This window comes from Camelina sativa, chromosome 11 (genome assembly GCF_000633955.1).
Source record: "Camelina sativa cultivar DH55 chromosome 11, Cs, whole genome shotgun sequence".
Lineage (NCBI taxonomy): Eukaryota > Viridiplantae > Streptophyta > Magnoliopsida > Brassicales > Brassicaceae > Camelina > Camelina sativa.
This window is the reverse complement of record NC_025695.1, coordinates 47,689,476-47,700,028: the sequence shown is the minus strand read 5'-3', so window position 1 is coordinate 47,700,028 and position 10,553 is coordinate 47,689,476. Positions and strand designations below refer to the sequence as shown.

The window sequence follows — 10,553 nt, the reverse complement described above, 5'->3', positions numbered from 1 at the left end:
TATACTTTTTTTTTTTTTTGCAAAGAATGTAAATATCATTAGAAATGAAATGTTAAAGAGAAATTACAAGAGAGCATATTTTACATAGAGTAAAGTAACCGTGGCAAAAAAGAGAATAAAAACAAGGTTACAAAACGAATATGTAACCTTGTATGTTCACTTTGAATATATAAACAAGGTTACTCTATGTAAACAAGGTTACATAGAGTATGTGTCACTTTGAATATATAGAGAAAAGACAAAATGAATATGTCACATTTGGATTTATGATTTCAATTGAAAACAAAATTTGATAGAGCAGTTTCTCTATACTTTCACACGTGTGCATGACTAGGTTCATATGATTTGTGATTATATGATCTATTCGCGTTACACGTACGTGCTAATGAGTAAAACACACTTCAAAACTCAAAGTTACGATATATATGTGATGTAAAGTATATGTCCATTGCATGTAGTTACGATCATGTGCTTGTGCGTAAGGGCCGACTCTGATGATCACTTACGTTTGATAAATTAAATTTGTATCCCGGACAACAAAAATCAACTGAATGCAGAATCTCAGTGAGACAATTAAAACGTAAGTATCTTATTATGGCATAAATTTCCCTCTTTTAACGTTAAAATTCAAAGAGAAGAGTAAATGAATCAAATACAGTTAATGCGAATATGAAACGGTCTCAATTAATTCTTTTTTCCTTTTTAAAAGTATATATAATAAACGTTACAGGTGAGGTCCGTATTTGGATTTATTATATGAAGAAAGGGACCCTTTTGCAATTAAAGCCTGTACGACAAATAGTAAAAAAACAAATTCACCACAAATACAGTAAAAAAAAAAAGTCAAAAAAAATAGTGACAGGTGGCAAATCTCCATCGCGCCTTTATTACTACTATCTACCGCTCACTCGTCAGTCGTCACTTCTCTCTCTTCTTCCTCTCTTCTTAAGAGGATAGTGAAAGAGAAGCTACAAAATTTCCCAATTTTATCAAAAATTAGAAATTTCATACTTTTTTTTTTTTTTTCTTTTCAAACAAACAAAAATTAAATTTGATTCCCTCAAAACTCAAAATTAAAATATCTTCTTCTTCTTCTTCTTCATCTGCTCGATTGAGTCTGTAACTTGTTGTGATCGATGGCGGAGGAGATGGTGGCTGATGAAGTTACGGCTCCTCCTCTTAAGGTTCTTATCATCTCCGCTGGTGCTAGCCACTCCGTCGCTCTTCTCTGTACGTCTCTCTCTCTCTCTCTCTCTCTCTCTCTCTCTCTCTCTCTCTATCTACCTCTTCGCTGATTTGTCGGTTACCGATTTCTCTTGATCTGACTGACCTTTTTCCCCCTAACTCCGGTCCGATTCTCTTGTGTTTATTTTAATTTAGACGAAGCCACTTATTTATTTTTTTATTTTGTTTGATATTGTAGCTGGTGACATTGTTTGCTCTTGGGGTCGAGGAGAGGATGGGCAGTTAGGTCACGGAGATGCAGAGGATCGACCTTCTCCAACGCAGCTTAGTGCCTTAGATGGTCACCAAATTGTTTCCGTTACCTGTGGTGCTGATCACACTGTTGCTTATTCTCAATCTGGCTTGGAGGTCTACAGTTGGGGATGGTTTGTTTCCTTTCTCTTCTTCATTCACTACTATGCTTTTGTTTCCTTCGTATATGTTTTCTTTACCTTCCCTCCCATGTGTGTTTGTTTCTCTGCAGGGGTGATTTTGGGAGATTAGGCCATGGTAACTCAAGCGACTTGTTTACTCCCCTGCCAATCAAAGCTTTGCGCGGTATTCGGATAAAGCAGATTGCTTGTGGGGATAGTCATTGTTTGGCTGTCACAATGGACGGAGAAGTCCAGAGGTATTTCTATTTTTCTCTTCTTCTTCATTGCAGCTCAGCCATCTCACTTTTGTGTACATTGCCTTTTTACACCTTTTTTTTTTCTGTCTATAAAGTTGGGGGCGCAACCAGAATGGTCAACTTGGTCTGGGGGACACAGAAGATTCTCTAGTACCTCGGAAGATTCAAGCCTTTGAGGTTTGTGTCGCTATATATTCTTCTGTTTCCGTAATGTTAGCATCTTTTTGTCGTTGTAGTTTCCTGAACTTACTATATTGTCTTCAGAATTGGGTCCATTTATGCAACTTGATACAAATATGACTGTTACTATTTACTAATTAAGGGTCCACATTTGGTGGAGATGTCTTCAACATCATAAAAATTAAGTTACCGAATGTAAAAGTGGTAACTATTGGCCGTCTAATAAATATCTGCAATTATGCCTTTTACTATCTGCAAACACAGATAGAAGGTAGGACATGATCTATTTATAATTGCTCTGACTAGGTAAGTTAGAAGATGTAGTGATCGGAGACCGTGAGTTTATGTAGTTAGTTTGGTTAATCCTTTATGTTACATCCAACACTTCAAACTTGTAATGGGTGCAGGGAATACGAATCAAAATGGTTGCTGCTGGTGCAGAACACACTGCTGCGGTTACAGAAGATGGTGATCTTTATGGATGGGGATGGGGTAGATATGGAAATTTGGGATTAGGTGACCGGAATGACCGCTTGGTTCCTGAAAGAGTTACATCTGCTGCTGTAAGCTATCTGACTCTGATTCTTTATTTTGTTTTCAGTACCTGCCTCTTGTTTAATCTTTCGTTTGAGATTCAGTATACTTCAAATAAACTTAAGATTGTTCAAACGAGCCTTGCCCTAGACAATGCACTACACTATGCTGGTTTAGCTGTATAGATTGATGAGGTCACAAATATATGCCATCTAGTTTCGCTTGCTGGGTCTCAGGGAAGGGACCATAAGACTTTTAGAATCCTTTGATCAAAGAAAAATTTATATTGTGTATTAGGCATTCGATATTCAAAGTCTGAACAGTGGGGGACATCAAGTTTAGTTCATTCATTGTCACCTTTTTACTTTGAAACTTTTTCTGATGCTCTACAATTTTAGGGTGAGAAGATGTCCATGGTTGCTTGTGGATGGCGGCACACAATATCAGTTTCCTACTCTGGAGCATTATACACATATGGATGGAGCAAATATGGACAGCTAGGACATGGAGACATAGAGGATCACCTTGTTCCTCACAAACTGGAAGCACTGGGCAACAGTTTTATCTCCCAGGTTTCACTTAGACTCTATATAGCCGTCCTGAAATACATATTTGTACACCTGAATTATCCAAGAGATTTTGATAGCAATGGTGTTTGGATTATAATTGTTCTTATTCTAGCTGTGTGAATAAAGTTGGTAAAGTTTCTGAGAGTTATTGCCTGCTGAAGAAGACTTGGCTCATTGTATATGCTTCTGCTGGTTGTGTTCGTCTGGTTCAACATCTTTTGGACTTTTTTTTTTACTTTTCTTCTTCTTCAGATTTCAGGAGGTTGGAGACATACAATGGCATTGACTTCAGATGGAAAACTATATGGATGGGGTTGGAATAAGGTCCAAAATTTCTTGTCTTTAGTTATTATCTGGACTTTATATCAGAACACATTCATCTGATATTTGCATTCAGTTTCTTTTATGCATTCATGGTAATTTAAGAAAGCAACAAAATCCGTATATTGGGTTACTTAAGTAACTCTTGAATAAAACAAGCACCTAATTGTCTCTCTTCTAACCTGCAGTTTGGGCAAGTAGGAGTCGGCAATAATTTTGATCAGTGTTCTCCTGTGCAAGTGCGATTTCCCGATGATCAGGTATGTTGTCTTACAATGACCAAGCAGCTTGTCACATTGTTTGTGAAACTTGGTTCTTTTCTAATGTACACATATTTTTGTGAAACTTCATAGAAAGTAGTTCAAGTCTCATGTGGATGGAGACATACTTTGGCTGTCACTGAAAGAAATAATGTGTTTGCTTGGGGTAGAGGTACAAATGGACAGCTCGGCATCGGAGAGTCCGTTGACAGGTAAAAGTGTGATCATCTAGACGCTCATAAATCTGTGTGTTCCAATTTGCATATCATGGTGTAATGATCTGAAATATGAAAGTTGGCCATCTAGATCGTTGTTTCCACCAAAATCGTTGCTTTACTATCTCATTCAATACCCAGCATTGATAATGGGAAATGGATATCTGGTTTCGTGTATAATAGGAACTTTCCAAAGATTATAGAGGCACTGAGCGTGGATGGAGCAAGGGGACAACATATAGAATCTTCTAATATTGATCCATCTTCAGGTAATTATAGAAACACCACTTTTAACTATTCGTCAAACAATACAACAAGTGATCTAATGTTTCAATTCTTCCATGGGCTTGTTGCCAGGGAAAAGCTGGGTGTCACCTTCAGAGAGATATGCGGTTGTTCCTGATGAAACTGTAAGCTTCTTTTTTTCTTTTGTTTCTAATAAAGTTTAACCAGATGAAAGCAAGCCTTTCAAGATCTTGGATTGTTTTCAATGATTAAGTAAGTATATAAGTGATTGTTTGTGGTTTTGTTTGTTAGGGTCTAACCGATGGTTCAAACAAAGGGAATGGAGGTGATATCAGTGTCCCACAAACTGATGTCAAGCGTGTACGAATTTGAGTTTGAAACAATTCCTTCTTTTTTCTCGGTTCTCTCTTTTTCTTCGGTTGGGTTCGAAGGTTTTCCAATGATTTCTTTTGGGTTGAGGTTTGTTCTAAAGTATGTCTATCTAGTTTGGGATTCGCTTTGTGTTGTTGTTTTCTAGTTTGTAACTTGTAATGCTTCCTTATATTGACTCTTTTTATTACATTGTGGAGTTCTAAACTGTAACCCGTGTACTAGTCTCTAGTGTCGGTACTTTTTTTTTCCTTCACCCATAATAATGCCTTCTGGTTCCATGTTTTTTCCTAAAAGATGTTTTTTTTTTGTTCTTTATTTTTTCGTATGTTTGAGATAGTTACGATAATTCTTAAAATATGTGAAAATTGAAGAAAAAATCAATATTCGTTGAGTGCTATATTAAATATATAAAATGAATATCAAAACTAAATAAGATAATAGTAACAGTATTAACTCTACTTTAAAATTTTTTGTAAGGGTATTTCTAATCCTGCTCTATTTTAGAGTCAAAACTCTATTATAGAGCAATATTTGCTCCAGATTGTTCTATATATAGAGTAACTTTATTCTCACTTTTATTTTTTTACACTAACTTTTGTTTTATTTTAGAGTTAGTTTATTTAAAAAAAAAATTGAGATATACATTGGAAATGGACAAATGGTCTAAGAGTGAAACGAGAATTAAAGTTACGTACTTAGGCTTTGAATGGTTGCTCCATACACTCCATACTACATAGTGCATACTAACATTTTAGTATGTAGTAGAATGGACTGTAGTATGGAGTAATTATTGGTATGCACAATACCATACAATAGTATGTATAACACCATACCATTATGAATGGTAAAAATCGGACTATGGTATGGAATGGTGTGTACAAAAATATTAAAAACAGTTTTAATAATATTTTTATTCATAATTAACTAATAACTATTACAAAATGTTTTTAAAAATTATAAATCAAAATCTATTATTTCGATTATCCCATAACATATCAGCAATATTGTCTCGTATGTTTGCCATATATGGTCTATCTTCTCTCTCGGCCTCATCTTGTTCATTTGAGTCATTTTGCTCGTTTTCTGTATGCACTTCTGAAAAATCTTCAAAGAAATCTGTATCCGAAAAATTCGAAACTCTAATAAAGTTGTGGAGTCCCATCGTGGCGATAATTACTCTCTTTTGCACTTCCAAACCATATCTAGGATCATCCCTAAGAATCCTCCACTTCTTCTTCCATACTCCAAAAGTTCGTTCTATAATAGAACGTAAAGATGCATGAGATCTGTTATATAACTCTTCTTTGTTCATTGGCGGAGGACCATTGTTAAACTGTGACAAGTGGTATCTCACAACCCGATTTCGTGATGATCTGTAGGGAGCTAAGAAACCTTGCTTATTTGGATATCCTGAATCCACCACATAATATTTATCTCCAGGAGGCAATGGAAATTCAGGATCACCATCTTGAGCGAGTGAGAGTACTCTTGTGTCGTGACATGAACCGGGTGCTCCGTTCCAAACATATGTGAATAGAATATTCATATCACATATTGCCATTACGTTGAAGCTTGTTCTATCATGTCGACTCCAATACATGGCTTGCAGTTCATGCTTGACTTTAACACATACATGAGTTCCATCCATTGCCCCAACAAATCCACTAAAAAAGGGCCAATATCGTCGATCCGCTTGAAGATGTTGTGGAATCCGACGTAGTTCTTGCATTGTAGGCGTCTTTATGTAATCAAAGGCAAGCAACTCAGTAGCTCTCAACACTTCACCAAATTTTCTCTTCACAGTCTCTTGATTACGTCCGAATCTTAGGCCAATATCACGCTGAACTTCATTGTGCCCACACACTCGAAGAAACATAGCTACACTCTCTTCAACGCTAACATTTTGTGTAGGTTGTAAACCATAATTCTGACTGAGAATATTGCATAACTCTGTAAAGGCAGCAAATGACATTCTCAATAGTTGGAGACATGCAGCGTTGTCATTTTGAATACGGTCTCGAAGATTCTGCCATCCTAATCCTCCCCCTGTCTGGTACGGTCCTCTATGAATATACCGCTCATAGTAATCTAATGTAGGTTGTATAAGTAAATCTTCCATTTGCTCATTTTCCAAAGACCATAGCTCAAATCTTTCTGCATCAGATAAATTTTGAATTCCTTGTGATTGCAATTGACAAATCCGATAAACCTGCAAAAAAAAATAAAAAAAATAACAACATTAGTTTTATTAGTTTATGCATAATGATATGTTGTATTATATAATAGTACGTGCATAATAATATGGGTACATACGTTGTAGTATGTGGTCTTATAATAGCTTTCTTATTATTAATTAATATACTTATAACACTCTAATTTTATCAATTAATCTACTTATAACACTCTAATAAAACTAGTCATCTTCTTCATCACGTGAATGGTCTTGAAAAAGAGCTTGACGAGCTGGAACACAAGGATGTTCAGATGTAGATGGGTCGTTTTGTCCAAAGATGTTAAAGAATCCTCCTCCTCTTCCTGGTGTTTGAAAACCTAGATTGGGATACTCTCCTTGTGTCCCTGAAAAACTAGAGAATCCTAAACCTTGAAAGCCTGTTTGTGATCCTGGAGGGCGGAACTCTGGAACCGGTGGATTAATCGGTATACTGAACGATCTTTGGCTACTACTAGCGGAGACACTGCCACTGGACGATGGTCCATTTGATCTAGAAGATCCACTTGGTTGAGGGGTCCCAGTTTCCTCACCATATCTTGTACATTGGGTTAATGATTCCAAAAACAAATACCTACTCTCCGTGGTAGGAAAATGAGAAGCATTCATCCAATGTCGACGCCAAAAACGATCATGTCTTAGAAGGTGAAGACATTTCATGTAGAATTTACCCATGTATTCTGGTATCTCTAATGAATTCAGGAGCTCAACTGCAGTATTAAAGTCGTCATAATCTTCAGGATCATAATGACCAGGACGTAATCGTTCAAAAGATTCTCTCTGAAAATCCCTTATGGTCGACATTGTCTCATGGATGGTTGATTCAAAATTTTGTCTTCTACGAGGCCCTCATGATCCACTAGATCCTCTTGACCCACTCCCTCGAAGTGACCCACCACCGACGGAAGAATATGGAGCGGCTCTTGAACTTTGTCTCCCTCTACGTTCAGGTACTTGAGACCCCTCATGTGCATATTGATAGGGAGGTTGGGACTCATCGTAAATGTTCACACGATACACTTCATTCTCATGTTGAGTTCCACGCACTTCGCTGAGCCCCACATCATCATCATTTTCTTCATCATTTGCATCTTCTGTATCCTCTATATCATTCACATTCTCACTCATTAATTCTTCTCTTCTTTGTCTCACCGAGTGTTGACGTTGAGAACCCACATCAAGATTTGCAAAACATACTCTCATGACTTCCCAAAACTTAGGAGGTTCTCGTTGAAAACGTCTCACTTTATCATTTTCCTATAAAAAAAAAACACACATTAGTAATCGGAAAACAAAAACCTACAAATAATTAAATAATAACATTATTTAACAATAGATTACCTTTATACGATCATTCCACCACTCATCTGAAGCTTCAATTCTTCCACTAATGGGATCTACCGTGATACCAGTCTTGCCTTGTAAGAGGACCCAAGTTTTATATTGTTTCTTCCACTCATCGAATTTACATCTTAAGTCTGTCCACTTCATGTTTTGATTGAATTTTTCGTTGAACTTACGAACAATATATGCTCGTCCTGGTTGTCCCGGGTCTTTAAACATATAATTATTTAAAGCTAGTGCTTCATCGTATAATTCAATCAAAGTTCTTTCTTCTTCAAGAGTGTATCTTCGATCCGGTTTTTTCTAATTAGTACAGAGTAATAATAATAATATATTATTAGTATAGAGTAATAATAATATAATTCAATTATTGCAAATAAAGTTAGGTGTATATTTGAGTTGTGTATATTTATTTAAACAATACACATGATTTTAAACTAGATAGATAAATAAAGCTTGAATCATTAAAAGTTACCCGTCTACGTATAGGAGGATCCATGTTTGCATTCATATTACGACCTTGTGATGACATATCTATAATCACAAACAATATGAAGTTATTAATAAATATAAAATTAAACTAAAAATTAACTAAAAACATCATATATATATATATATAAATAAACTAGCTCATCATGTTTAAAAAATTAACTAATAAATTCTCAAATATCTACTATAAACTAAACTAAAAAGAAAATGAGGTGAGAAAAAAAAAACTTACTTATGAATTTGAGATGAGATAAATGGTTGATTCAAAAGAGTTTTAGATTGAAGAGCTTCAATGAGTAAAGAGAAGAGAGTCCTCTCTAGATCTAAATTTTGTTTTTGGGAATATGATTTTTTTGTTGTGACTTTTAAAATTTATGAATGCATTTATATATATTCATATATGTAGAAAGTACAAAGAAACACAACTTTAACCAAGGAGATAAAAGTACTAGGATCCAACTAGTTTGAACACGTTTTTACCCAACTTTTACTATTGGTATGGAGTTGGTATGGAGCTTTTATAGAGTAAACTGAAATAATCGGACCAATAGTATAATTTACACAGTCTGCAGTTTTTTTTCTTAATTCCAGACTAGTATGGAGTTGTATAGTATGGAGAAGTGCATACTAGTTTGGAATGGTGAATGGCGTACTAACTGCGGACTGGTCCGAGTTTGGTCTTGTCCGAAGCGTACTGTACAACCATTCACAACCTTAGTGTTTTTAGTGTTATCTCAGCTCAATCAGAAAAGTAGAACATGATGAAATTATATTATATAGACTATATGATATGGATACTTCAGAATCCGAAGTCAAACAAAAATAGAAGATCCTACATTATATATTATCCGCCAACGTAACTTAGCTAATGTTTTTTGTCGTTAGTGAAAAATAATTCTATTGGTTGATTAATTGGGTGATTCTCCTCTTTAAAGGAAAACCATCCAAATTGCTCTTTTAGTGTTTCACTTTATGTGTCGGGTTACTTTCTTAACTATTCGAAATCGATATGTCATTTAGATTCGATTCCATGTTATTACCTTTTTTTTTTCAGTTCCAAGTCGCATCTTTTAAACTTTCTAATGATTCGTCGTGTCTCCTCCACGAGTTTTCCATTCCCAACATTTTCTCGCTTTATTTCCCCTCAATTTTCATAACAATATTACTATTATGCATGACCAAAAGCTTGGCCCTTCTTCTCCTATCAATATTCTGAAATGAAGTTGGCGTTGGATAACATCTAATCAGATTGGAGAATGTTGATAAGTGAACATCAAGGTGCTGCAAACAGAAGAGCTTCTCTCATAGTTCAAAGTTCGTGCTTCTAGGGATTCTCGTGTTCAAAATCCTATATGGCGATGGGTTACCGGTTTGGTTGCATGAGTTCTTTGAATCTGAGAGAGTTTTGTCCTCTGCTGTTTAGTGCTCCCTTAGATTGTATCTCCCTTGACTTTTTGAAAGTCACATTTTTAATTTAATGGTTTGGTTCGAATAAGGTGTTGTGTTGTAAGTACGTGACCACAATTCATGTATATCAATATATAAAAAGTTCAGATGTTTTTAAAAAAAAAAACAAATGACATCAAATCTGAGTTATTCTAAATTTATCTGATACATAATTTTATTTATAGAAGTCTCACTAGTTTGTTTTCTTGAAATCCACATTTGGTTCAGAATTATTTTTATAAATAACAACAACATATTAATTTTACCTTGAGAACACATGATATATTATGTGTATATAAATTAACGCAAAATAAAAATTATACGAAACGAAGAAACTTTTACATTATTCACATTTCCCCAAATGAAATATATATTAAAATTAGCCACCAAATTTGTATCTTTTGTTTGTTTTCCTCCAACGTTCTTCTTCTTCAACTTCAACCTCATCATGGTTTTGTTTAATAAGTAGACTTGAACGGCTTGTAAACCTTA

At 35.2% G+C, this 10,553-nt stretch overlaps 3 protein-coding genes and 1 long non-coding RNA gene across 4 annotated transcripts in view; 1 reads left to right on the top strand and 3 right to left on the bottom strand.

The window, feature by feature from the left end:
• Window positions 924-4,834, top strand: LOC104727015 (ultraviolet-B receptor UVR8). Its single transcript, XM_010446005.2, has 12 exons — window positions 924-1,230; window positions 1,424-1,610; window positions 1,709-1,855; window positions 1,951-2,032; window positions 2,443-2,598; window positions 2,968-3,141; window positions 3,391-3,462; window positions 3,648-3,719; window positions 3,813-3,931; window positions 4,118-4,203; window positions 4,292-4,344; window positions 4,472-4,834. The coding sequence occupies exons 1-12, from the start codon at window positions 1,137-1,139 to the stop codon at window positions 4,550-4,552; spliced, it is 1,323 nt and encodes a 440-aa protein (XP_010444307.1). The 5' UTR covers window positions 924-1,136; the 3' UTR covers window positions 4,553-4,834.
• Window positions 5,514-6,671, bottom strand: LOC104729061 (putative nuclease HARBI1). Its single transcript, XM_010447958.1, has one exon. The coding sequence runs from the start codon at window positions 6,669-6,671 to the stop codon at window positions 5,514-5,516; it is 1,158 nt and encodes a 385-aa protein (XP_010446260.1).
• Window positions 8,602-8,926, bottom strand: LOC104727014. Its single transcript, XR_758155.1, has 2 exons — window positions 8,848-8,926; window positions 8,602-8,660 (listed from the first exon to the last, which is right to left on the bottom strand). It is a non-coding gene; the product is annotated as an uncharacterized LOC104727014 (long non-coding RNA).
• The window catches only part of LOC104727013 (amino acid permease 4-like), a 3,192-nt gene continuing 2,956 nt past the window's right edge, over window positions 10,318-10,553 (bottom strand). The window contains exon 7 of the mRNA XM_010446004.2: window positions 10,318-10,549. Within this exon, the coding sequence (XP_010444306.1) occupies window positions 10,520-10,549 (30 nt within the window). The 3' untranslated portion in view covers window positions 10,318-10,519. The remainder of the gene's footprint in view (window positions 10,550-10,553) is intronic.

Excerpts from the sequence above, each read along its gene's own strand:
- LOC104727015 (XM_010446005.2), top strand. The coding sequence starts at position 1,137 with ATGGCGGAGGAGATGGTGGCTGATGAAGTTACGGCTCCTCCTCTTAAG. Across the intron at positions 1,611-1,708 it reads GAGGTCTACAGTTGGGGATG|GGGTGATTTTGGGAGATTAG; the intron begins GTTTGTTTCCTT and ends GTTTCTCTGCAG. Across the intron at positions 2,033-2,442 it reads GGAAGATTCAAGCCTTTGAG|GGAATACGAATCAAAATGGT; the intron begins GTTTGTGTCGCT and ends TAATGGGTGCAG.
- LOC104729061 (XM_010447958.1), bottom strand. The coding sequence starts at position 6,671 with ATGGAAGATTTACTTATACAACCTACATTAGATTACTATGAGCGGTAT.